At 38.4% G+C, this 27,198-nt stretch overlaps 1 protein-coding gene across 1 annotated transcript in view; it reads right to left on the bottom strand.

Annotated features, from left to right (window-relative positions):
* Positions 1–27,198, bottom strand: part of wdr11 (WD repeat domain 11) — a 158,162-nt gene that overhangs the window by 13,422 nt on the left and 117,542 nt on the right. Inside the window, exons 15-24 of the mRNA XM_062994980.1 lie at positions 25,847–25,971; positions 22,081–22,228; positions 17,240–17,346; positions 16,172–16,286; positions 14,536–14,707; positions 12,689–12,797; positions 10,834–10,896; positions 10,498–10,563; positions 6,862–7,051; positions 167–262 (exon numbers count right to left, since the gene is read on the bottom strand). Coding sequence (XP_062851050.1) covers positions 167–262; positions 6,862–7,051; positions 10,498–10,563; positions 10,834–10,896; positions 12,689–12,797; positions 14,536–14,707; positions 16,172–16,286; positions 17,240–17,346; positions 22,081–22,228; positions 25,847–25,971 — 1,191 coding nt within the window. The remainder of the gene's footprint in view (positions 1–166; positions 263–6,861; positions 7,052–10,497; positions 10,564–10,833; positions 10,897–12,688; positions 12,798–14,535; positions 14,708–16,171; positions 16,287–17,239; positions 17,347–22,080; positions 22,229–25,846; positions 25,972–27,198) is intronic.

Genomic DNA, 27,198 nt, shown 5'->3' on the forward strand with positions numbered 1-27,198 from the left:
CAACATAAACTGTGCACATTTTGAGAGATTCTGCTGCAAAAATCTAATACTTACATCTGCAAAAGTTACATCTACAAAATTAATATTACCCAAAAAATTTTATTATAAACAGCCAGAGACGTGTCTAACCACTGCTAATGTGATGATCTGTTTTAAAAGAACTAACCTGGCCCAAGAGAAGAAGCTGGTCTGCACATTTTTTGGTGTGCTCGTAGCTGGACCGCTTAGCCTCTTGCAGGTGAACCCTCTCCAGCTGAAACTTCTGTTTTGTTGAATGAATAAATGAATGAATGAATGAATAAAAGAAAATAAGGAAAAAAGAAAGCATATGTAAACAGAGCACTTTAATTATTTTCTGAAAGCTTTAACAACAGAGAACCTGTTTATCAAAAGATACACATCAAACAAGCGCAAGATTAAAAAAAAAGATGTTTAAATGAATTATAAATTATGCAGCCTCTTACTGATTCCCATTCCCATCATCTACTCCAAATGGGTGCTGTTTTTTCTAGGGTTTCTTTCGTAAGTAGAGAAAGTCTTTTCAATCTAATCCATTATTGAGAGCACATCATCAATCAGAGCCTAAATAGAGTCTCTAAATAAAGTAGTGTGGAACAATGACTCAAAAGAGGAGCACTGTTGATATAAGGATCCTTGCTATAATGTAGACACTGCATTCAAAAATAAAAAAAGATCAGAGCTTGACCATAGAGCTGTATCATATGCTCACTTAGACATGTAAGGGACATGTAAGTGTGTAGACATATGATTTTGATCTTGTCTATGGGACCTTAAGCAGGTTAAATGAATTTATTCGGACACCCTGTGATGTCATCACGTACATGACAGCGTCTTGTTACCGAAATTTCTTTGAGCATTTGAGCATTTCTTTACATTCTAAACTATCAAACTAATGAAGCCCAGCCATCTATCATATTGTGATGATATCTGGGAATAAACCTGTACATCCACTTTGTGATGTCATCACATGGTGTTTTATTGTTTGTGATTAACGGTGTAAAAGTGAACGAGCTACATCTGTGTTTTTGGTGGATTGTGCAGCGTTTCTGGAAGTTCACTGGTTATTCTCACATTACTGCTAGTTTTTATTAAAGATGAATGAAACGTCGATCCGACATCATTCTGATCGTGTCATTTTCTGCTTTCTAATAATGCTCCAGCCGTCTTAACCCGCAACGCATGCAATGGGTAAATGTTACAGCCAGCTTCCGGCGTAGTGATGAAGCGTCGCTCCCTACTCCCTACACAATTTGAAGTTCACTTCATTTTCATTACCGTTGAATTGGAATCTCACTAAAATGGGGTAATACCCTACCTAGTTCACTTCACAGGAACAACTGGTGTGAATGGAACACTCCTACAGAATTGGTGCTAATAGTTGAAAGACCGCTTTGTGAACCAATTAGACCTTTTGATTAAAATTTTTAGTAAGAAATGCTGTTATTTGCATTTAATCAGTTTGCGTCACACAGATGACTGTCAATGAAATGCTTGATTGGCTTTCTAACGAGTTTGTTTTACTTTACAACCGAGAAAATTTTGAAGGTTTTCAATTATAAGCACATTTACAAACTAACGGCTTATATATCTAATGGGACAACACACGGTTATAAATTTAATAGCATCTGGAAGAACATAAGCTAAGGTAAACCGTGGTTATGATTGTTTTTGCTGTGTTTTGGATTTTGGCCACTGTGCAGTGATTTATCGCGCTCTTTTGTTTTGCAATTAAAACAAAACGTATTAGTTTAAGCTTTAAACTGGTACCTTCTTGTTACAGAAATTACACTCATTTGCACAATGACTAAGAAAGTAAAGGGACTACTTAAAACAGCAAAATACAGTTGCTAATCTGTTGTTGTTTTTTTATCTGAACTTACATATTATTTGTTTATTTCTATGCTACATTTCCAATATATGTTTTGTGTATATTATATTGACTCGTGACTTGACTCGGACTCTAATCTGAATACTTGTGACATGACTTGGACTCTAGCCTAAAGACTCGTGACTTGACTCAGACTTGTATTTTGTGACTTGTGAACATCTCTGGTGTCCGGTCAGTTTGTGGTCAACAAATGATGTTGGAGGAAAGAGGTCTGATGTGCAATAAATATTTTAATTTATCCTGAACGTTATTATGGGGATTAGGTCAGGGCTCTGTGCAGGCCACTCTAGTTCCACCACACCATGCCGTTATGGACCCCACATACAGGGACAATGATCACGGATCAACCAATCAAATGTGCTACACAATAAGTGCCTTTATAAAAGAAAAAAAAAAAAAAAAAGAAAAAGAAAGAATCCCTTATTGAAAATCAAGCATCAACATCCAGCTGTTAGGCTCTAAAATAAGAGATGGTTATAAGATCTACCTAAAGAGGAACTTTTTTAAGTTAAAATCCTCCCTGGTGGTACATTTCCATTCTTAATGATTATACTCTGGCACCCAAAGGCAAAGTGATAAAAAAAGAAACAAGCTAAGAAACAATAAAAAGAAGACATGAAAAGTGACATGTTGCATATTTAAAATGCCTGAAAGCCAGTCATCTGCAATATTATAAATGTTTTGTGAGAAGTGTTAAGTGAGAACTTACATTTTTAATGTGGTTAATGTTTCCCCAAGGAAAACCCTCAATTTTCATTTTTACTACCACTTTGATATCTATTTTATATTTAAATCTAAAATACCTTCATCCATTCAAAGGCATCAAAAATCAACTGGGATGCTCAAGAAAATTCTTCCTTCAAAGCTAGGAAAAGGTTACAATCTCTACAGTGTTTAATAGTAGCTCATGAAATATAAAACTGCAAGACTTAATGCACGACAGACATAAATTACTATTTTTAAAATCAATAATTTGAGATACTGGCTGCACAAAAAAATAATCTGAAGATTTGATCAAGTTTGTATTAATTTATGGGTTAAAAGTTCATATTCTATCTGTATCTGTACTTCTAACTATATTTCCTCCAGACTGTCCAATTATATGGGCCAATGAAAAGTATATCTACGTTCTGTTCTTCTAAATGTTGATTTTACAAAAAATTCAAATTAGCATTTTTCAGCACACTACATAGTCCTTGTGCAAGACCCTTAACCCTGTCTGCTCCAAGGGCACCAAACAAGCTGGAATATGCGAAGAAAGGATTTCATTGTACTGTACACCTGTCTATGTACAGTGTATCACAAAAGTGAGTACACCCCTCACATTTCTGCAAATATTTTATTATATCTTTTCATGGGACAACACTATAGAAATAAAACTTGGATATAAGTTAGAGTAGTCAGTGTACAACTTGTATAGCAGTGTAGATTTACTGTCTTCTGAAAATAACTCAACACACAGCCATTAATGTCTAAATAGCTGGCAACATAAGTGAGTACACCCCACAGTGAACATGTCCAAATTGTGCCCAAAGTGTCAATATTTTGTGTAACCACCATTATTATCCAGCACTGCCTTAACCCTTCTGGGCATGGAATTCACCAGAGCTGCACAGGTTGCTACTGGAATCCTCTTCCACTCCTCCATGATGACATCACGGAGCTGGTGGATGTTAGACACCTTGAACTCCTCCACCTTCCACTTGAGGATGCGCCACAGGTGCTCAATTGGGTTTAGTCCATCACCTTTACCTTCAGCTTCCTCAGCAAGGCAGTTGTCATCTTAGAGGTTGTTTTCGAAGGGAGGGGATCATGCTCTGTTTCAGAATGTCACAGTACATGTTGGAATTCATGTTTCCCTCAATGAACTGCAGCTCCCCAGTGCCAGCAACACTCATGCAGCCCAAGACCATGATGCTACCACCACCATGCTTGACTGTAGGCAAGATACAGTTGTCTTGGTACTTCTCACCAGGGCGCCGCCACACATGCTGGATACCATCTGAGCCAAACAAGTTTATCTTGGTCTCGTCAGACCACAGGGCATTCCAGTAATCCATGTTCTTGGACTGCTTGTCTTCAGCAAACTGTTTGCGGGCTTTCTTGTGCGTCAGCTTCCTTCTGAGATGACGACCTTGCAGACCGAGTTGATGCAGTGAGCGGCGTATGGTCTGAGCACTGACAGGCTGACCTCCCACGTCTTCAACCTCTGCAGCAATGCTGGCAGCACTCATGTGTCTATTTTTTAAAGCCAACCTCTGGATACGCCGAACACGTGGACTCAACTTCTTTGGTCGACCCTGGCGAAGCCTGTTCCGAGTGGAACCTCTCCTGGAAAACCGCTGTATGACCTTGGCCACCATGCTGTAGCTCAGTTTCAGGGTGTTAGCAATCTTCTTATAGCCCAGGCCATCTTTGTGGAGAGCAACAATTCTATTTCTCACATCCTCAGAGAGTTCTTTGCCATGAGGTGCCATGTTGAATATCCAGGGCCAGTATGAGAGAATTGTACCCAAAACACCAAATTTAACAGCCCTGCTCCCCATTTACACCTGGGACCTTGACACATGACACCAGGGAGGGACAACGACACATTTGGGCACAATTTGGACATGTTCACTGTGGGGTGTACTCACTTATGTTGCCAGCTATTTAGACATTAATGGCTGTGTGTTGAGTTATTTTCAGAAGACAGTAAATCTACACTGCTATACAAGTTGTACACTGACTACTCTAAGTTATATCCAAGTTTCATGTCTATAGTGTTGTCCCATGAAAAGATATAATGAAATATTTTCAGAAATGTGAGGGGTGTACTCACTTTTGTGATACACTGTATATATGACAAATAAAGTATCTTCTCATCTTCTTATATATTTATTAGGGCTGTCAAACGATTAAAATTTTTAATCGCGATTAATCTCAGAATTTCATATAGTTAATCGCGATTAATCGCATTAAAAAAAATCTGTGTAAATGTTATAGAAAACAAGGATTTTTAAGTGAAATGTTACAATTAAAATGGTGAACACATTTTATGCTAAATGTACTGATGTTAAAAACTGCTGGGACAAGAGAAAACTGTAAGGGAGTTTTATTCACTCACATACTAGGCAGTAAATGTCAGATTGTAGTTTAGAATTTCTCCATCAGCAAACATTGTAGATCAGCGGTGCTTTAGGTGGGATAAGGCGTAGTTATTGTAACAGACTTTTCTGTGGTTGTATTGTGACAATGGTTTGATGGCCGTTTCTACACGAAGTGAGTGTGTTTTGACCCTTTGGGGCTTCCATAGTGCATGGACTAACGTGCTTGACTCAGCTTTCCGGTATTTGGTACCTTAACAGAATAAGTTAATAAAAGTGTTCTGCTCCCGACAACTTGTGAATATAGCGTGTATTTATTTCTTTATAAGTGCATCACTACAACGCTCGGTTACATTATGTTAACAAACCGCAAATGAAAAACGGCATGTCGGACTTGCCACCGTTTTTCATTTGCGGTTTGTTAACATAATGTAACCGAGCGTTGTAGTTCTACCAGTCAAGTCTCAACATTAACTAGAATTTGCGTTAACGGCACTATTATTTTTAATCGCGTTAAATTGAAATCGCGTTAATGCGTTATTATCGCGTTAACTTCGACAGCCCTAATATTTATATATACTGTATATATATATATATATATATATATATATATATATATATATACACCGACCAGGCATAACATTTTGACCACTGACATAGTGATCAGATCCAACAGACGAGCTACTGCAGCTCAACCTGCTAAAGAAGTTAATGCTGGTAATGCTTCAGAAAGGTGTCAGAATACACAGTACATCGCAGTTTGTTGCCTATGGGGCTGCATAGCCGCAAGTCTCAATCCAACCGAGCATCCTTGGGATGAGCTGGACAAACAAGTCCAATCCATGGAGGCCCCACCTTGCAATTTACAGGAGTTAAAGGATATGCTGCTAACATCCTGGTGCCAGATACCACAGCAAAAGGGGGACCAACAAAATATTAGGAAGGTGGTCAAAATGTTATGCCTGATTGGTTTATATATCCAAGCAACAAGGTACTCTTTTGCTGCGTTAAAATGAAACAAATGCTCTGTGTATTTAAATATTTAATATACTTCATATAATAAAACACCAGTATTTATAAAACAACTCTCAAATATAAGAAAAAGGGTATTTCTACACTGCTTGTATAATCCACTGAAAGTCATGAAGTTCCAGAAGTGAACATGAACCCCTGAATCAGTTTGCCCTCTTCTGGGAAAAAAAGCAGTCTATGCTCATCATTGCACTTTGTGTACTAAGGCTCGTGTGCTACCTGAAATGCCTGCACTAGAAAGAAAAAAAGATAATTTTCACTACTTTCTTTTTGCAAGTGTATGGGAGGTGGAAGATCCTGAAAGAAAATCTACTCAGACACTTGGAAGACACGCTAAGCCAGGGCAAGGTTCAAATCTAGGTCTGCAAGACTTTAAAACTCTGCAGCATCCACACTATCTGCTTCTTAAAAGGTAAAGTGAGCATTCAACTCTGTGATGTTTTTTTGGATTGTCCTTATGGACCTGAAAAGCTAGCATCTTACAACATCCAGCATGATGCAACCTAACGAAAGGTACTTTTTTGTCCTCCACTTGCCCTGAGGAATAAAGATTCTGGCTGAGAAGCTATTCAGACCCCATATAATGCCTAATAAAAAATAAAGTGCTAAGGCTCTCTTGAGCTCAAAACCCATCCTGATATAGTGCACACTAGCCAAAACGTTCACTTTTATGATTGAGTGTAATCTTTAGCACATTGCTAAACTGCCCCTGCCAATACTGTTATTTCTAAGCTTATTATTATGGAGTGATTAAACGCATAATATGCAGGTGATCATCCAATATCTACTCCAGTTCTCTTTTATCTTCTTATGCATATGCATTTTAATGCGTACCTGAAAGAAAGAGCTTTCACAAAGTATATCATAGCAGATATCCAGATGGCACTGGTTTGTACTCTGGGATCCCTCTGGCTTTGAATCTCCATCAGGAGCAGGCATGCTGAGCTGGCGCGCCTGAGCGAAGAATCTGATATAATGTGCAGCCACATTCCAGAACTGCAGGTCCGACTCATCGCCAAACAGACTAAAAGGGAACAAAAACATGATCTGGTTCAGTGTGGGTTGATGTGTAATAAAGTGCACTCATTTAAAGACCAGAAACACCATATTGTTAGTTCATTTTTTAAATAAAAAAAAAAATCATCTTTTTTTTTAAAATTTTGACATGTTGACATCATTTGTACTCATTTAGCCAAAGTAACATTGGCAAGAATAAGCCACCGATGTGCTTAAGGTCAGGGTTTTGTGCAGGCTGTTGGAGTTATTCCACAGCATCTTGTTCAACCATGTCTTCACAGACCTTGCTTTGAGCACAGGGAACAGTCATGCTGGAACAGGGAAGGGTCTTCCCCAAACTGTTGGCACAAAGTTGGAAAGATATTGCAAATTTGTGTTATACACCGATCAGACATAACATTATGACCACCTCGTTGTTTCTACACTCACTGTCCATTTTATCAGCTCCACTTACCATATAGAAGAACTTTGTAGTTCTACAATTACTGACTGAAGTCCATCTGTTTCTCTACATATTTTTTTAGCCTGCTTTTACACTGTTCTTCAATGGTCAGGACCCCCACAGGACCACCACAGAGTAGGTATTATTTGGGTGGTGGATCATTCTCAGCACTGCAGTGACACTGACATGGTGGTGGTGTGTTAGTGTGTGTTGTGCTGGTATGAGTGGATCAGACACAGCAATGCTGATGGAGTTTATAAACACCTCACTGTTACTGCTGGACTGAGAATAGTCCACCAACCAAAAACATCCAGCCAACAGCACCCCACGGGCACCGTCCTGTGACCACTGATGAAGGTCTAGAAGATGAGCAACTCAAACAGCAGCAATATATGAGCGACCGTCTCTGACTTTATATCTACAAGGTGTATCAACTAGGTAGGAGTGTCTAATAGAGTGGACAGTGAGTGGACACTGTATTTAAAAACTCCAGCAGCGCTGCTGTGTCTGATCCACTCATACCAGCACAACACACACTAACACACCACCACCAAGTCAGTGTCACTGCAGTGCTGAGAATGATCCACCACCCAAATAATACCTGCTCTGTGGTGGTCCTGACCATTGGAGAACAGGGTAAAAGCAGGCTAAAAAGGTATGTAGAGAAATAGATGGACTACAGTCAGTAATTGCAGAACAACAAAGTGCTTCTATATGGTAAGTGGAGCTGATAAAATGGACACTGTGTGTAGAAACCAGGAGGTGATTTTAATGTTATGGCTGATCAGTGTACACCTGTTCATAATGGATGTGGTTTTAACACTTCAATTCAGTCATTACCAGAGGTATTTAAATCCTTTTGGTCTTATAGGGTATGGTGCAAAACAGCTACGACCTGCTGACACATGGACTTCACATGGCATCTGAAGGAGCCCTGTGGTATCTTAGTATCTGGGATCATGTTGTGAAGTGGATCATCCTACAGCCTACACCTGTGATTCTGCTGTCCACATGATCTTTGAGTAAATCAGAGCTTGTTTGGCCTGTCGAGCTTTTTTCATTGTCCAGTTCTGATGCCTGTGTGCCCACTGTAGGTGCTTTTGATGTTGGATAGGGGTTAGCATGGCCACTCTGACTGCACTGCGACGTGCACTGTATGTTGTGACACCTTCTTCATGTTACCAATATTAAAATTATCCACATTTTGAGCCACAGTGGCCCTTCTGCTGGTCTGTACCAGATGCCCTAGCCTTTATGTCCTCTGGCATCAGTAAGTCATGGCTGACTAACAACTGGGACTATCAACTGGTCATTGATTTGTGACTTGTCCCTCCTCTGACCTCTTCTGGTTACTCATCATTGCTGCCTCTAAGCACCCCTTGTTGTTTCAGAGAGGTTTCAACCTAGTTGTCTGGCCATAATGATCTGGCCCCTTTCAAAGTCACTCAGTAAGTAATGCTGCCCATATCTGCTAAATTCAACAACGCATACTACGAGCAACTACCATTACCAAACATTTAATATATCCTTGACCATGACATGCACAATTTACCCAAATCTTCATTGCCATGCACTTTTTTTGGGGGTGGTCCTTATGTTTTAACTAATAAACATATTCAATTCTTAACTATATCTCCTTACAAGACAACTCTGCTAACAGATTATTTTAGAATATTTTATATAAAATATTCTGCAGTGTGTGATATTAAATACTCAGTGTAAGACTATACAGAGCGCTCTGGAGCAGGTTTTCATCAAGGATCTCGGTGTACTTAGCTGCATTCATCTTTCCATCTATTAGGACTAGTCGTCCCAGTCCTGCTGCTGAAAAACATCCCCACATCATGATGCTGCCACCGCCATGCTTCACTGTAGGGATGGCATTAGCTAGGTGATGAGCGGTGCCTGGTTTCCTCCAGCTTGGTATTCAGGCCAAAAAGTTCAATTTTGGTTTCATCAGACCAGAGAATCTTGTTTCTCATGGTTTGAGAGTTCTCTAGGTGCAAACTCCAAGCAGGCTGTCATGTGCCTTTTACTAAGGAGTGGCTTCCGTCTGGCCACTCTACTATAAAGATGTGATTTGAGGAGTGCTGCCTGGATGGTTGATCTTCTGATAGGTTCTTCCATCTTCACAAGGATACATTGGAGCTCTGTCAGAGTGACCCTCGGATTCCTGCTCACCTCCCAGGCCAAGGCCCGTCTTCTCCGATCGCTCAGTTTGGCCGGGCGGCAAGGTCTAGGAAGATTTTTGGTGGTTCCAAACTTCTTCCATTTACGAATGATGGTGGCCACTGTGCTCTTTGGGACCTGTAAAGCTGCAGCAATTTTTCTGTACCCTTCTCCAGATCTATGCCCTGACACAATCCTGTTTCTGAGGTCTGCAGTTAATTCCTTTGACCTCAAGGCTTGGAGTTTGCCCTGATATGCACTATAAACTGTGAGACCTTATATAGGCAGGTGTTGGCAATCCCCAATCATGTCCAATCAATTGAATTTACCACAGGTGGACTCCAATTAAATTGTAGAAACATCTCAAGCAGTATCAGTGAAAACAAAATGCACCTCAGCTCACTTTTGGGTGTCATATCAAAAGGTGTGTACATAAGATATTTTACATTTTGATTTTTAATAAATTAGCACAAATGTCTAAAAACCTGCTTTCACTTTGTCATTGTGGGCTATTTTAAATGAAAAATTAACTAAATCTATTATAGAATGAGTCTGTAATGTAATAAAACATGGAGAAGGTGAAAGGGGTGTGCAGACTTTCCGGCTTGACTGTACATCATTATGTCACATCATGAATTAGCATTCTGCCCAAACCTTTTCTCTAGATGGCTGTGATTTTTGGTTGCAGCAGCACTAAATCAGTAAGGGATGAGCATGTCACATTGTGCATTTAAAACTACAGATCCTAACTCCAGACCAAAGCAAATCTATGAGCATTGTGTTCTGCTGCAGCAAAGTTAAATGCACAAAAGACCATAGGTCTAACATTTACACTCACTCACCGGGACACAAGGAGATAGCGTTGAAGCAGATTAAGCTCAGGGTCTTGCAGGACACTTTTGACGTCGCTGAGAAGAAAAGGAATAAACAGTAAATCCAAGCATACCTAATAAAACTGTTTCAGACTGTAAATCTTATCCAAGACAGAAAAAATGCATTCAGCTGTTTTTTCGTTCTCTAGGTCTATGTTACTTTAATAACTCTGGCATAATCACAGTGAACACACAGTGCTTTTAGAAGGCTGTTTTAATACAACCACTGCACATCTGGAGCTAAAAGCTTCACCAGACACTGGTGTGGTGCACCATATTTATGGCTAAATAAAAACCATTCCTCACTTGGACAAAGAGTTTAGCTGCTCCTGCACCAAGCCTTTGACTTCGTCCTTCTCTTGGTAATCCCTAAAAAATAGGAAATTTTAGAAAAACAACTAATAGTAGACCAAAGGTTGATAGAACATGCAGTTTTTGAAATTGGGAAGTTCAAAACCAAAGAGTAACACTTTAAGAATAATAATGTTACTTATAAAAATAAAATAAAGCAATAAGCTACGAGAGACCGTGCGTTACTGTGATTTTAGCACGGGAATGACGTTTTTTGGGAAAACTTCTTTCCCGTGCTAAAATCATAGCAGTAACGCACGGTCTCGAGTGACTTATTGCTTTTATAAAATGGCGGTCAACATAAAATACAATAAATACAACAATGTTTAATTCATAAATGTATTTATTGTGTATAAACTTACAATAAAGCATTCTTCCGCGACGCAAGGTAGTTCGATTAACAGTGTTGCTAGGCAACATGAGGGCGAACATAACATTAACTTTTTCTTTTCAGTGGCGTATTAATATGGAATGATGTGAGGTGGTCATAGGTGTGCGTTTATCGGGGATTTTACAACGGCTTCGAACGCGGCTCAGCCAATCAGATTTTAGGAACGGAACTATCCGTTTTATAATCATTATTTTAGCAGTCTTCAACAAGTCTTTTGTTAAATAATATTACAGCAGTAACCAAGTACAACTGAGTGCTGGTGGTTTCTATAGTTTTGTGGTATACTGAAAACAGTAATAACACTAATGGTTGTATACCAAATAGGGACAGGTGGGACATTGGGACATGTAATCTACTGGCCTGGTTTTGTCCTTTTAAAAAGTGTCTATTTTACATTTTGTATAGGTGTTTATTAGGGCTGTCACACGATTAAAATGTTTAATCAGGATTAATCATGATTAAAGAACAAAATTAATCGTGATTATTCGACTGCAAAAATAACTAAGCAAAATTTGAACAGTTATGCACATTTTTATTGCAAAAAAGTTTACCAATAAAAAAAAATAAAAAAATAAAAAAAAATAAAAAATAAAAATATAAAATTATGATTATTAAATTTAAATTATCTTTAGAAAGCCAACCAATGCCTATATAGAGTTGTTAACAGCTACCCAGCTTTCCGGCAATTATTTAAAATGACAAGGCTGTTCACATTATCTGGCAAAAGTGAGGATCTTTTTCTGTTCATAACCCTGCCACTGAACACAGGTGCTCAGGGTACTAATATGAACCATTTCTAGATGCAACACGTATATTGTCACGTAGACCCACAGTCCCCTATGATCCATTTAACATCGGTGTTTGTAATGTTCCCACGACGTGTATAGTCCATAGGCTTTCCATCCAAATTCCTCCCAAACAAAGTTGTCTGAGCTCATTTTGCCTGTAACGCGTATTCGTGCGTGCAGACGCCTGACGAGACAAAGGCATGCTTTGACCAAAGATCATATTGAATGGTCAATCAATAATGTAATTTTGTCTAGTGATGATTTCTCACGCTTTTTGAAAACAAAAATTAGTATTCAAAACGCCCTACATTTAGCAATATGTAGCAGCAGCAGCAGCTAGAGTAATTTGTAACTTACAATTGCAAAATGAAAAACGTGTTATCGCTGCACATTTATTTCCAGTTAAAATGATAGGAAATTTTTTATTTGGATAAATACAATCATTTATTATACACTGACAATGGGCCATTTTCCCATAATGGTTTTTGATATAAAAATCAAATGACCAAAGGTACTCATACCAGAGAGACATCAGTTGCTTGTTTGGATATTTGGATTAAAGCAGCTACCAATTGCTTGAATAGAAATGTAAGTGAATGTATTCTACAGATTGGTGCAGGTTAACACATACACTTGGCTTATGTCCATGGTGAAGTTTCCAGACCAGGGCTGCAGCAACAGAAAGGCCTTCAGAGTGAGAGCAGCACGAGGGAGCAGCAGGTATGGACACCACACTGGATCTGTGTTGCATGGGCATTAGGGGGCGAGAACAAAGTCATGGAAGGCCAACAGATGAGTGAGATATACAGATGGTAAGAGCTTTAAGAGACGGCATGTTAAGGGTCATAATACTGCAGAGATCTTAAAACTATGTGTATTAACAGTAACAGTTATATTATTCAGTTGAGAAAGAAACTGGATTAACAGCATGAACACTTGATTTTGACCTGGATTACATTAGAGTATGTATTTAGACAGCGGACTTCTATTGACCGTATTAGACTGCTGCCCCACCCCAATGCCCCATAAAATTTTTTATAGCTAAAATAAAAAGTTTATATACACCTGCAAGGAAAATGTGCAATCTTATGTAAAAGTCTAAACATCCCTAGTCAAAAAATATGCTTCATTGATTCTCTAAGTAAAAATAAATCAAGCCCTTTTCTACAGGGAGCAAACTTAACTTCAGTTCTGTGTACTTTTTGCTCTACCATAACACAGGGTGTAATGCAGTAATGGACTGGACAGGGTGCCCATTTTTTGGCCGGAGAAAACATAGATATGATACAACATGATAGACATGATAGAAATATTCACAAATATTTTAAATCCCCACCCTATAACACTATTCCTGCCATCTCATAATAATGTCCTGCTGTCCAGTATTCCATAGGCATTTAGCATAAGCATAATGACGAATTTCACTTTATTGTCATCAAACGTTTTATCCTGGTCAGGGTCAGAGTTGATTAGGTTCCTCTAGAATACACTGGGTAAAAGGCAGGAATACCCAGGACAGAGCACCAACCCATTGCCTGACTTGAGCCAACCACCACCTCCCAGATATAACAACAGAAATAACAATAATAATAATGAGAAAAAGAATCAATAATGAAGCAGTCCATGAGTAGCCGCTATATACACTGATCAGCCATGACATTAATACCACCTTCTTGTTTCTACACTCACTGTCCATTTTATCAGCTCCACTTACCATATAGAAGCACTTTGTAGTTCTACAATTACTGACAGTAGTCCATCTGTTTTATTTGCATGCTTTGTTAGCCCCCTTTCATGCTGTTCTTCAGTGGTCAGGACTCTCCCAGAACCACCACAGAGCAGGTATTATTTGGGTGGTGGATCATTCTCAGCACTGCAGTGACACTGACATGGCGGTGGTGTGTTAGTGTGTGTTGTGCTGGCACCTCACTGGGCAAAAATATCCAGCAAACAGCGCCCTGTGGGCAGCATCCTGTGACCACTGATGAAGGTCTAGAAGATGACCAACTCAAACAGCAGCAATAGATGAGCGATCGTCTCTGACTTTACATCTACAGTGTGGATCAAGTAGGTAGGAGTGTCTAATAGAGTGGACAGTGAGTGGACACTGATCCACTCATACCAGCACAACACCCACTAACACCACCACCATGTCATTGTCACTGCAGTGCTGAGACCCATCCACCACCTAAATAATACCTGCTCTGTGGTGGTCCTGGGAGAGTCCTGACCATTGAAGAACAGCATGAAAGGGGGCTAACAAAGCATGCAGAGAAACAGATGGACTACATTCAGTAATTGTAGAACTACAAAGTGCTTCTATATGGTAAGTGGAGCTGATAAAATGGACAATGAATGTAGAAACAAGGAGGTGGTTTTAATGTTATGGCTGATCAGTGTACATCAGTATTGGTTATCTGGTATATCTACTAGCATGTGCAACTAGAATTCATTACTTTAACGTGTGAATAAAAATACCTGTAAGATCTTGCTCATCCATCCTGAAGCTGGCAGACTTCATGGCCATTTCCAGGACACGGACACAGCCATCATCTGAAGCCAATACCACCTTATCTGATGTGCACCAGTCAATGTCTAGAATTCGATAACTCACATTCCGGCCAAATCTGATACTGCTTACCATTTGCACCTGCAAATAAGTGTAATTGAGAAAATTTACCTGCATTCTGGCTTATCATTTCAAGTTGTATTAAAATCAAAACTATACATTTGTTGTATTCTTTACAGTTGTGTCCATCTCATAAGTGTTTTATTTTTTTGAATTTTCTTGTAATAAGAGTAAGTTGTCAAGCTACACAATAAAGTAATCTTAATTTTTTTGCTATATGGCATTACACATTGAACATATCTCTCAGCGCAATGAGGAGAAACCCCATACAACCCTATCTTCATCACTGTCAATCATGTCCTTGGATGCCCACCCAGGTTGGTAGCACTAATAAGATTCAAACTTGGGAGCTCACACACACACTGCAGTGTTGAGTTGGCATATTAGACTGTTGTACCACCTAAGCAAAGTTTAACTTTTGATTAATCCAAACACATCCTAGAATCCCAAAATATTCTAGAAGTTGGAGAATACCCAAGTGGACCTTTGCAAAATTAGGATGTTTAGTAATATATTTATAGAAAATAGTGGTTCTTTTTATGGACACTATTTTTGTTGCTTGATTACAGGAGATTTTCTCCTGTAAGCATTACGTTGTTCTTCCTTGTTTGAGTATGTCACAAATGTGGTCTTTGTAGGAAGGAAAATGAAACAGGAAAATGTGCTTCTCAATTCTGTTCTGCTCAAATTGTAATTTTTGGACACTAGAACTAGGTGACAATTTTGATGATCTTAAAAGGTCCCAGCCTATCGTCAGCAGGTATGGCAAACCACTTAAAAGCATGTAAGCGTTGATTTAGTGTAAAGCTCAGCCCAACAATCTAGCCATGTAGTACTAGGTAAGTACAAAATTCAGTATCACTAAAATAGATTTGCACAAGCTGTCTTCCTGACCTGAATACAGCACTATATCTGCCTTTGATGTAGAGTGCTTGCCTCACTTCACACACTGCCTCTAACATTAAAATCTTGAATTATTACTTGATATCATGCCTACAACCAAATAGCATAGTACTCATCAGACAGTAAATGGTCTTGATGTTAATTATTATTGTTATTAGGTGCCATGTTTATACTGATCAGCAATGTTTAATATATTGAATACATTTTCTATTGTATTTTCTATAAAATAAAGCAAACACTAGATGGCCAAAGTATGTGGACCCCCCTTTAAATTATTGAGCTCAGGTGTTTTAGCTACGCCTATTGATAAAAGGTGTATTAAATTAATTCTATAAATAAATAGAAGCTTAAAACCTTTTGTCCTGTTTCAGCTTGGCTGTACCACTGAGCACAAAGCAAACCAGAGCATTGATTGTGAATAGGTCTCCTCATCCAGCATCAGTGTTTGACTCTTCAAATGCACTTATGACTGTATGGGTACAAATTGGAAAAGATGGTTTGGGAAAGGGATGGTCAGGTGTCCACATACTTTTGGCCATATAGTGTATATGTCCAAAAAAGCTTGTGTATTAGGCTGCTTACCTCTTTGGTGTCCCACACCTCAGCTCCATCAGCATACATCACCAATAGTTTTTGGTTTCCCTTTCCAGGAGCAAAGCGGATCTTCTTTACCCATCCACGGTGTGTTGGAATTCCCCTAAGCAAATAGAAAAAGCAATTAAAATATTCAGGGAAAAACTATTCAACCCACTCCTATTTTTACATTTCATTATTACACATGACATTTTTTCACTGTAGTCCATAAAACTGTGTGCATGGTCAAATAAATTAATTAATTAATCAATAAAAAAAATTTCTTTTGTTGATAGTCAATACTAGAGGATGAGATTTGCTGATCAGCTAGTTTCAATTACTCAAGAGGTAGCAACCTATCTTTTTGTAAGGTCTATCTACTGTCCACTAAACATATCACAAATAAGTTAAATGAGCATGAAAAACAAACCAGGCATTATAGAAAAGCCCAAATATTGAAAAGGATACACAAACATCCCAAAGACACTAAACATACTTTATTCCCTCATAAAAAGTGGACAAAATATAACACTGCAGCCACACTGAATTATCAGGAATAGAATGGCTGTTGTGACAACAACTCTAAGTTGCAGACATCAGTGGCTGAGTATAAATGTTTATGAGTTAACCATGTCCATTGTAAAACCAATAAGCTCTTTACAAAACACTAGCAAGAAAGAAGACCCTGCTAAAACGTTATATTAAAGACTTGCATGGCCGCAGGGATAGACAGTCTGGGCAGAAATCATTTGAAAATAAAAGTTGCACAGTATAAACAGTTTAAGCAGGTCAAACCAAAGGACACTGCCAAAACAGCATGAAAGTGATTTAAAAACACACCGCACACCAACTCCATGTAGTGTCTTGACCATTAAGCAAACCCCAATATAGCCCAATCATGATTGTATATAGACACTGACCAGCCGACAGCACTGCTGGGAATTTAAACCCTGTATCCCAACGGTAGTGGACCAATGAGATTTATGAGCAACCCAAGCACCTTCAAACACACTCTATAGGTTTTTATTTATGATACAATTTAGTTCATATTAACTAAATTAATGAAGACCATGCTACCTGGAGAGACGTGCCTTCAGATCCCAAAAATTCAGGTTTCCATCAACGTCTCCCAGAACTAGTGTGTCTCCCTTCCATGCAATGCAGGCGATACTGCCCATGCTGCCCTGTAACACAACATATAACACATAAGTATAAATCCAAGTATAAATCCAACCATATTCACTTTTTACATCTGCATCTTAAAATTAGGAAAGATTTTGGGATTTCTTACAAAAAAAAAACTCTATGCCATTCCAAAACACTATTAATACTTTACATAAATAATTATATGCTTTGAACTTCCAGTGAATGTATACACTTCAAATTTACACACATAGTACTTAAAAGCTTGCATTTATAAGCATAAACAAAAACACAAAAACTACATAGTACTTTATATTTACACAAATACCCCACATTTGTTTTTGCCACAGCAGATCATTCTGGTTCACATAACAGAATTGGCACAGTTTTCTCTCTAGATGCCCTTTCGATGCAACCCTGTTGATGCCCCAGATGCCCTGTCTGATGCAACCCTTCACTGACAAGTGCACCTCCCAATGGCTACACTTCAATAGACATTCATATTCTCTGCTCTTCCAAACTAGTGGGTAAAGATCTTTCAACTGCCTCTCAACTGAACTGAGTACCAAAGCCAAAAATAATGCAAATAATAAAGTTAAAAATTGTATTATTTAGATAGTGAATAAACATACTTCTTGCTTAGATTGTAAACAGCAAGAGATTATAAAACACTAGTTTTGAAGAAGTTGTCTACTAGAAATTGGTACTTCCTTCATTCCATTTACCTGAATAAGTTAGACAGGTGCATACTACACAGTTTATTTTCAGATTATCAGGGTCAAATATGTAGATATTGGAATAAGTCAAAATCTATACCTGAACCCCACTAAGATGCTGTATCATTATCTGAAGAGGGCTGTGCATAGGGAGAATGCACAACCGTCTGACATGACTGAACTAAAGCAAAGGAACTAACACATTTTAAAGAAAATAATTACTTTAGGCTTCTAAAGTAAACTGAATAATTAAGTGTTTCTTTTCCCCACATGGTAAATAAATAAAACAACTGAATCTGTATGTTGTGCTTGTTAATTGAGCTTAAATTTACCAAATCTAAGAACATAGTGGAGGCCAGATGATTTTTGATTCACTGACAATAGTTGGTGTTGAGGAAGGAGAATACAACTCAGGCTTTTGATTAGCCTTGTCAAACTAAACAAGCAAACTTAGTTATGTTGTAATAATTAGGGGTGCCGGAGTCTAAAGCTACTCTCTGTAAAACTGACATTTTAATGATTTCACATTGTAAATACATCTTCTGTTGTTTTACCCCAAGGTGGTTCTGACGGAAACCTGTTCACCCTCTCGAGGTTAAAGACTGCAAGTGCCAACAATGCTGCTTCTACTAGATTGGATGGGACCTGGCGTGTTTGCACCAAAAATGTCCAGAACTTACAACAGACTTAATCACAGACTGGAGAGAACAATGAAGAACTCCAATTATTTTTTTGCTAGTTACAACTTTCAGTTCAATTTAATTTTGTGTTTGTATGATTTGTGTAAATCCTGTTTATTTCAAGTATCCTCCAGGCCACCCAAAGAGGATGGGTCCCTGCTGAGTCTGGTTCCTCTCAAGGTTTCTTCCTGTAATTTTAAGGGAGTTTTACCTTGCCACTGTCGCCCTTGGCTTGCTCAATAATGGTTTTTTGTCTGTTGGTCCTGGAATCTTTTAATGGTCTACATCAAAATGATGATAAGACAAACAACAGAAAAAGTATAAGACCAAGATTGAGCTTGAGAACTATTTTGGTAGAGTGTAGCTATACTGAAGTAAACTATAGAAGAATATGAACATTAAAACATTAAAAGTGTTACATTTATTAAATTAAGCAGATGCTTACAATTGTGATCTTCTGATTACTACTGATTACCTTAACAGCTGAGCTATCAATGCCTGTTACAACTGGATATTTGCATGGTAGGTAAGTGTCCTGCACATGAGAGCCAGGGAGTAAGTTCTTAAGTTTTAACATAAATAAGCCCGGACTATGTTCAACAAAAAAGGTTCCAATATAATGGGCACAAGCAATGTAACGTTAAAACGACCTTATATGCTAGCCTATCAACAATGAGAATTTCAAGCTTTCGAGTTCAGGTCTTTGTAGTACAGCGCCAGCTTGTTTACAGATTTGACTTTATTGTGCACATCTTTATCAAGGCTGTTATGAAAAGCAGCCAAACCTTGGTCCCTGCGTTTCAAATCACAATATCTGCAATTACAAAGGCTACTCAATATCTAGAAACTAGTACTTTACAAGTATGAATCAACAGCTACTTTTGCATGTGGCATACCAGGTAATAAATAATAATGGATATTTAAGGTCTGCTTATAAATATTCATGTCTGACCTGCAGACATGCTGTGAGATTTTTCTCAGACACTCAGGTTCTAACCAATTGCCTGAAAATAATAAGACATAGCACCTTTAACCTTAATACTACATTAATTCAGTAGGGATTTTATCACCGTAGATACTTATGCTAATCTAAAGCTAAATGACGGACATAAAATAGTGTTATACATATTAATTACCATGAGAGGTAACTGAGGTGCAGGAGGTTACAGAGGGCACAGATAAGGAAGTCAATAATAAAATCACAGAATTGATATTGTAAGAGGACGATGTTGCAAAATCTGAGAAACATTTATCATAAAATAATTTTTATTCCAAACAGACTAAACAATGCAGTTTAGTGTGTCAAGATGAATGGTTAAAAAATACTAATTAAAGCGTTCAGGGTAAGTCACCCAATCAGATGAACTGGAATGTCTGTTCAGGCCTTCTCGTCCAACATCAATGCTTGACCTAAATTTTATTTATTTATTAGGATTTTAACGTCATGTTTTACACACTTTGGTTACATTCATGACAGAAATGGTAGTTTATCTATTACACAAGATTCATCAGTTCACAAGTTTAATGTCAAACACAGTCATGGACAATTTTGTATCTCCTATTCGTACCCAGGACCTTCTTGCTGTGAGGCGACAGTGCTACTCACTGAGCCACCGTGCTGCCCTGCTTTACCTAAAAAATGCTCTTTTGACTGAACAGGCACAATTTTTACAGAAATCCTTTATCAAAGCATTATCAAACAAGTGAAGGCTGTTTAAACTGAAGGGCAACTCCATATGAAGGCCCATGGTTTTAAAATGGGATGGATTGTCCAATGGCATGGGGGTATGTCATGGTGATCTGCTATCTTTTTTCCCCCAAATGCAGTCATTTTTAAAATTATATTAAATTTGTGACCATCATACATGCAGATAGCAGCAAGCTTTTTAAAACAATCATACTCACAGGGATGTTATGTGTGGTATGGTGGTGTATCTTTTTTACTGTTGTTAATTTACTGTTTGTCTCTGAGGCTTGTTCATGTTTACCATGATTGCTACCAGAGATGGGGAGTCCAAGCTGCACATAAGTCACACACACAGTGACTTCAGACTTGACTCGGACTTGTTTCAAATGACTCGGACTCGACTCATGACTCGCAAGAAAATGACTCATACACAGCAAGAGTCCCTAGCGTCAGCATGTGTTAACATTAGTTACGTGTGACAACTATATATATATATATATATATATATATATATATATATATGATTATATTCTGCTCTCTAATAACACTCCGGCCGTCTTAACCCGCAACACACACAATGGGTAAATGTTACAGCCAGCTTCCGGCATAGTGATGAATCGTCGCTCCCTACTCCCTACACAGTTTGAAGTTCACTTCATTTGAACATTTTCGTTACCTTTGGATTGTAATCTCACTTGAAATGGTGGCATACCCTACGTAGCACTAATGGTTGAAAGACCGCTTTTTGAACCAATCAGACCTTCTGATTTTAATTTTTAGTATGAAATGCTGTTATTGCATTTATTTAGTTTGCGTCACACAGATTATGTGTTAATAGAACGCTTGATTCGCTTTCTAAAGAGTTAGTGTTTTACTTCACAACTGGGAAAAGTTTGTAATTATAAGCACACATTTACAAAATAACGGATTATATTCCTAATGGGACACACGATTATACATTTAATAGCATCTGGAAGAACATAAGCTAAGGTAAGCAGTGGTTATGATTTTTTGTTGCTGTGTTTTGGATTTTGGCAGCTGTGCCGTGATTTATCATGCACTTTTGTTTTGCAATGAAAAAAAAAAACTATCAGTTTAAGCTTTTAGCTGGTACCTTCTTGTTACGGAAATTACATTCATTTGCACAATGACTAAAAATACAGTTGCTAATCTGTTGTTTTTTTATCTAAACTTACATATTATTTGTTTATTTTTACGCTACATTTCCAATATATGTTTTGTGTATATTATATTGATTCGTGACTTGACTCGGACTCTAGTCCAAAGACTTGTGACTTGATTCGGACTCGTATTTTGTGACTTGTGAACATCTCTGATTGCTACTCATTTTACCCTGTTAAAATGCCAGGTTATTGTTATGTAAAAAAAGACCCAAGATAAATAATTACACTTATACACCATTAATGTGACCTATAATCTGTATAATTAAATAAAAAAATGAAATATAAAAAAATGGAAATAATAGCCTGATAATAATGTGGTTGAATAAATATGCACACCCTTAAACAAATGCTTTGTAAAATCACCTTTTGATTTTATGACAACATTTAATCTTTTTGGGTAGGAGTCTACCCAGGGTTAGGCTCACCCCATTGCCCTTTTCTGATTTGGGGTTGAAGTAGTAGTGGTGGTGGTAGGAGCAGGAGTGATAATATTTTTACCAGTACTCACATCTGGGGGAATACGTGCACCATCCTTCACAGAGTTGCCCTCTACAGTAAAGTGGTAAACCTGACCGTCTGTGTCAGTAAACACGAAGTGCTCACGGGCAGAGATGCCCTGACCTGTCTCTGCCTTGCTCTCTGCATCCTGCAACAGACTGAGAAAGACAAAACGATTTTACCTACACTGATAAATAAACAGCATTATGTTATTATGTCATTATGCAACAGAATAAAAGGAGAATTGACTTTCTGACCACTACATATTTTGATCATCAGTTTGCACCTGTATAGCTCTGAGATCAATCTGCCAATGGACAAGAAATTTAGTCATGAAGCTCTTTCTTTATTAAAGCAATAAGAAAACAATAATTATCTACAAAGGCTTAGATAATGATTCTATGTTCACATGTTTTCTGCTCACTAATCCCAATTCAGAGTGGAGTGTTAACTGTAAGTGAAATGGTAATACTGAAGCTCAGATTGAAAATCTATTACCTTCAAATTTTCAGTTCTCTGAACTATTCTTGTAATTTGTTGTAGCAGATTACAAGTAGATATTGTATTTATCTGCAGGAAAGACACCAAGTTTTTGACGATATTTGCAAAATATAATTTGCAACACTCCCCAGCAAAGTGGCAGAAAGCCTTCCGGTGTGATGTAACTGAAGCAAAACTTTTTGAGGTTGGATTCAAACTGGTATGTGAAATACATCTAAAATAGCTGGTCAGTCAGGTAATACCTTCCTATTATAAATGTAGGGCTGCCGCGATTGGTCGACCTAGTCAATGATGTTGACGCAGTCAACATTTTAAGTCGATGCATCGTTTTTTTAAACTATGTTTATAAATGATCCTTTTTTAATTTCTACAATGTTTCCATTCATATAACCGTTCATATGATTTCACTACTACGACCTAAGTCCTATTTGGTCTTAAAAATGCCGTCTGCAGCAGTCAGAGGCCGATTATAGAGAGCTTTCAAAGAAAAGCTAAAAGTTTTACAAGACCCAAATCATCAAAAGTTTGGGAATACTTAAAACTGGCGAAAAACAAAAAGGTGGTTTGTACACTGTGCAAAGCTTTGATGGTACCACAGCAGCACTAGCGCAATGTTGCACGTCTATATTGTTTCATTACGCTTTTTAATCATGGAGATCTTGGAATACCGGTTTCCGGTTCAGTTAGGGTGCAAGAGATGCGGCAAAACTTTTACTTCTATATTGTTTCATTAAGCTTCTTAATCAGGGAGATCTTGGAATACAGTATTTCTTAGCAAGTTCAGTTAGACTGCCGCATGATTTTTGCAACTGCAATGGTGCTCAAAGCGCAAAAAACTTCTCATGTAAAACACTTACCACTTTGTTTATATCGCTTAGAATGTGAATGTCTAGGTTACAATCTGGGCTCATTCTGTCGTTACTGTACGTTGGACTTAATGAGACGTACCTACCTCTATTTTCTTTATGCATTTTCTCCCCTTTTTAGCGCGTCCAATTGCCCCATTGCATCATGCTTCCCCTGCCGATCTCTGCCGATCTCACCAATGCCGATCTCTGCTCTGATTGAGAAGAACAAAGCTAACCCACGCCCCCTCCGACACGTGGGCAGCATGCCGTATGCATCACCTACACTTTGACGAGTGCAGTGCAGCCTAGCTGCATGTACGGAGGGACACACCCTAACAGCACTCTTTTCTCATCTCTGTGCAGGCGCCATCAATCAGCCAGTAGAGGTCGTCATGAGAGAGAGACCCTATCCGACTTAGTCCCACCCCTACTAACAACAGGCCAATCGTGGTTCATGTGGCTGCTCAGGCAGAGCTGAGATTCAATATGATGTATTCGAGATCCCAGCTCTGGTTCCAGTGTGTGTTTTTACTGCTGCGCCACCTGAGCGGCCTACCTCTATTTTATATCTGCTATAAGTTTAAGCACTTTGCTTTGTGTACAGAATGCCATAAACACATGTTGCACTTTGTTTAATATGGATCACTTGAGAATTTGATAATATGGACATAAACCCTGTTTACATTTAGTTTTGGGCCATATTATTATGCCATACAGTTTGTTGTTAAAATAAAAGAAGCGTAAATGAGATTCTGAATTACATTTTTTGGAGGAAAATTAATCGTTTAGATTAATCGATTAATCAATAAAATAGTCTATAGATTAATCGATAGAAAAATAGTCGTTAGTGGCAGCCCTAGCTAAATGTAGCATCATGTTATGGAAATCTGGTCTGGCCTTCTGGCAAACTGAATGGTCTAAGTAAGTTGAGATGAGAGGAAGGTTTAAGGACAATAGACCAAAGTACACTGCCAAAGCAACAATGGAGTGGTCTAAAACAAGGACATGTGTCTTTATGTGGCTTATTTCAAATCTCAATCTCATGAAATATCTTAAACAATGCAATGTTTGTTCAGACTAGTTGACATTACAGAACTATGAAAAACTCCAAACTCCAAATTCCAAACAGTTGGGCCGGTAGGTAAAATGCTAATAACCTTCTACAGGTGTTTAATTAAAATCAGCACAAAGAAGAGATATTTAATATTTTACCTTTCTATCAATTTTACTGTTTTCTGAAAATATATGCTAATAACTAATTTACCAGCAATACATTTCAAAGTTGGAACAAGGTTAATTGGGACGAGAAACACAATGAAATATTAAAAATAAGAAAACAAAAACTGACATGTTTCTAAAATAAATAATGAATGTCCTTGTTATCCAGGAACTGCCTACACACTCAGGCCACATGAGAAGGAACCAAGGCCCTACTGCACCAACATATGGTCTAACAATTGCTCTGAGAATTTTATCCTGGTACCTAACAGCAGGCAGGGTTCTGCTGGCTATCACATGGAGGTTTGAGCAACCCTCCAAGGATATGCCTCCCCAGATCATCACTGACCCACTGCAAAACTGGTTATGCTGGATGGTGTTGCAGGCAGCATAACATTCACCAAGGCATTTCCAGATTCTTTCATGTCTGTTACATTGCTCAGTGTGAATCTGCTCTCATCTATAAAGAAAACGAGGCACCAGTGTCGGTCTTGCCAATTTTGGTCTTCTCTGGTGAATGGCTGCATGGTGAGTACAGGTCCAACTAAAGAATGTCAGGCCCTAATGCCAGCCTCATGGAGTCTGTTTCTGATAGTTTGGTCAGAAACATGCACACCAGCAGCCCACTGGAGGTCATTTTGTAGAGTTTTGACAGTGCTCCTCCTGTTTATGGACGCTTGATGGATTGCTGTCCTGTCCAGAGTGTGATACCGCATTGCACCAGTGATTCAGGGGAAAGCAAACCCACTGTGACCCATTAAAATGTCTAGTTTTAGGGGCAAGCTGTAGCCTAGTGGTTAAGGCACTGGACTAGTAATCAGAAGGTCGCTGGTTCAAGCCTCACAACTGCCAGGTTGCTGCTGTTGGGCCCTTGAGCAAGGCCCTTAACCCTAAATTGCTCAGACTGTATACTGTAATGTAAGTCGTTTTGGATAAAAGCGTCTGCTACATGCGAAACATGTAAATGTAGTTTGCATTAGAGGATGCATGTTATATATTCAACATTAAATACTTGCTTATTATATACAAATAGAAAACAGGATTAGAGAACAAAGATGAGAAACCTCTATGACTAACTGGCAACTGGAGACACCAAATCACTGTGGTGCACACTACAGGGGCACTAGTCAGGTCAATCAATGTTAGCTCTAAAATATAACCTGCTACAAGGATATGCGGTTAGCTTTGAACTGAGGAAAAGGAACTGACCTAATAACAGAAGACTCAACACTGCTTTGCTCAGCATCTGACAGTGTGGTCTGCCTGGCCATGGCCTCCCGTGCTGCCATTTGCTTCTTCTTCAGGCTCTTCAGGTTATGGGAAGGAGACCATTCCTAAACATGCACAAAAGCACTTATATTAAATAAATACATAAACAAACGGTAAGACTGTGAGCACACACTCTATTTCTTTCAGTAAAATGATGATTTATTAGATTCATTTACAACCCCAAACCAGAAAATGTTGGGACAGCATTAAAAACACAAAATAATAAAAAAAAAAGCAGAGTTTCTTACATTTACTTTGATTTTTATTTGATTGCAGACAGGATGAACCTGAGATATTTCATGTTTTGTCTGGTCAACTTCATTTCATTTATTAATAAACATCCATTCCTGCATTTCAGGCCTGCAACACATTCCAAAAACGTTGGGACAGTAAAGTATTTACCACTTTGTAATGTTGCCATTCCTTTTCACCACACTTAAAATACGTTTTGGCACCGAGGATACCAAGTGATTTAGTGTTTCAGCTTTTATTTTGTCCCATTCATCCTGCAAACACGTCTTAAGATGTGCAACAGAAGGGGGTCGTTGTTGTCACATTTTTCGTTCCTCCAGACATTCTCTATTGAGGACAGGTCAGGACTGCAGGCAGGCCAGTTGACAAAGGTTTGCCAAAGTAATCCCTTACCCATGTCTGAGGGATCAAAGATAACAAGCGTTCAGCTTAAGCTTGTGCTGAAATTTCTCCCAATTCCTTGAATCATTTAATGATATTATTTACATTTACATTTTCATTTTCAGCATTTAGCAGACGCTTTTATCCAAAGCGACTTACACAATGAGCTGAACACGATGAGCAATTGAGGGTTAAGGGCCTTGCTCAGGGACCCAACAGTGGCAACTTGGTGGTGGCGGGGCTTGAACCGGCAACCTTCTGTTTATTAGTCCAGTACCTTAACCACTGAGCTATCACTGGCCATATTATGCACTGTAGAGGGAGAAATATGCAAATCCCTTCTAATCTTTCTTTGAGGTACATTGTTTTTAAACATTTCAATAATTTTCTCACACATTTGTTGACAAACTGGAGATCTGGCCATCCTTGCTCATCAAAGACTCAGTGTTTCCTGGATGCTGCTTTTGTACCAAACCATGATTACAATCACCTGTTGACATCATCTGTTTGGAATCACATTATTATTTACTTTTTTTTACCTCATTACTAGCCCTAAATTGCCCCCGTCCCAACTTTTTTAGGAATGTGTTGCAGGCCTGAAATGCAGGAATGGAGGTATATTAACAAATGAAATGCAGGTGAGCAGACAAAACATAAAA

This window comes from Trichomycterus rosablanca, chromosome 5 (assembly GCF_030014385.1).
Source record: "Trichomycterus rosablanca isolate fTriRos1 chromosome 5, fTriRos1.hap1, whole genome shotgun sequence".
Taxonomy (NCBI): Eukaryota; Metazoa; Chordata; class Actinopteri; order Siluriformes; family Trichomycteridae; genus Trichomycterus; species Trichomycterus rosablanca.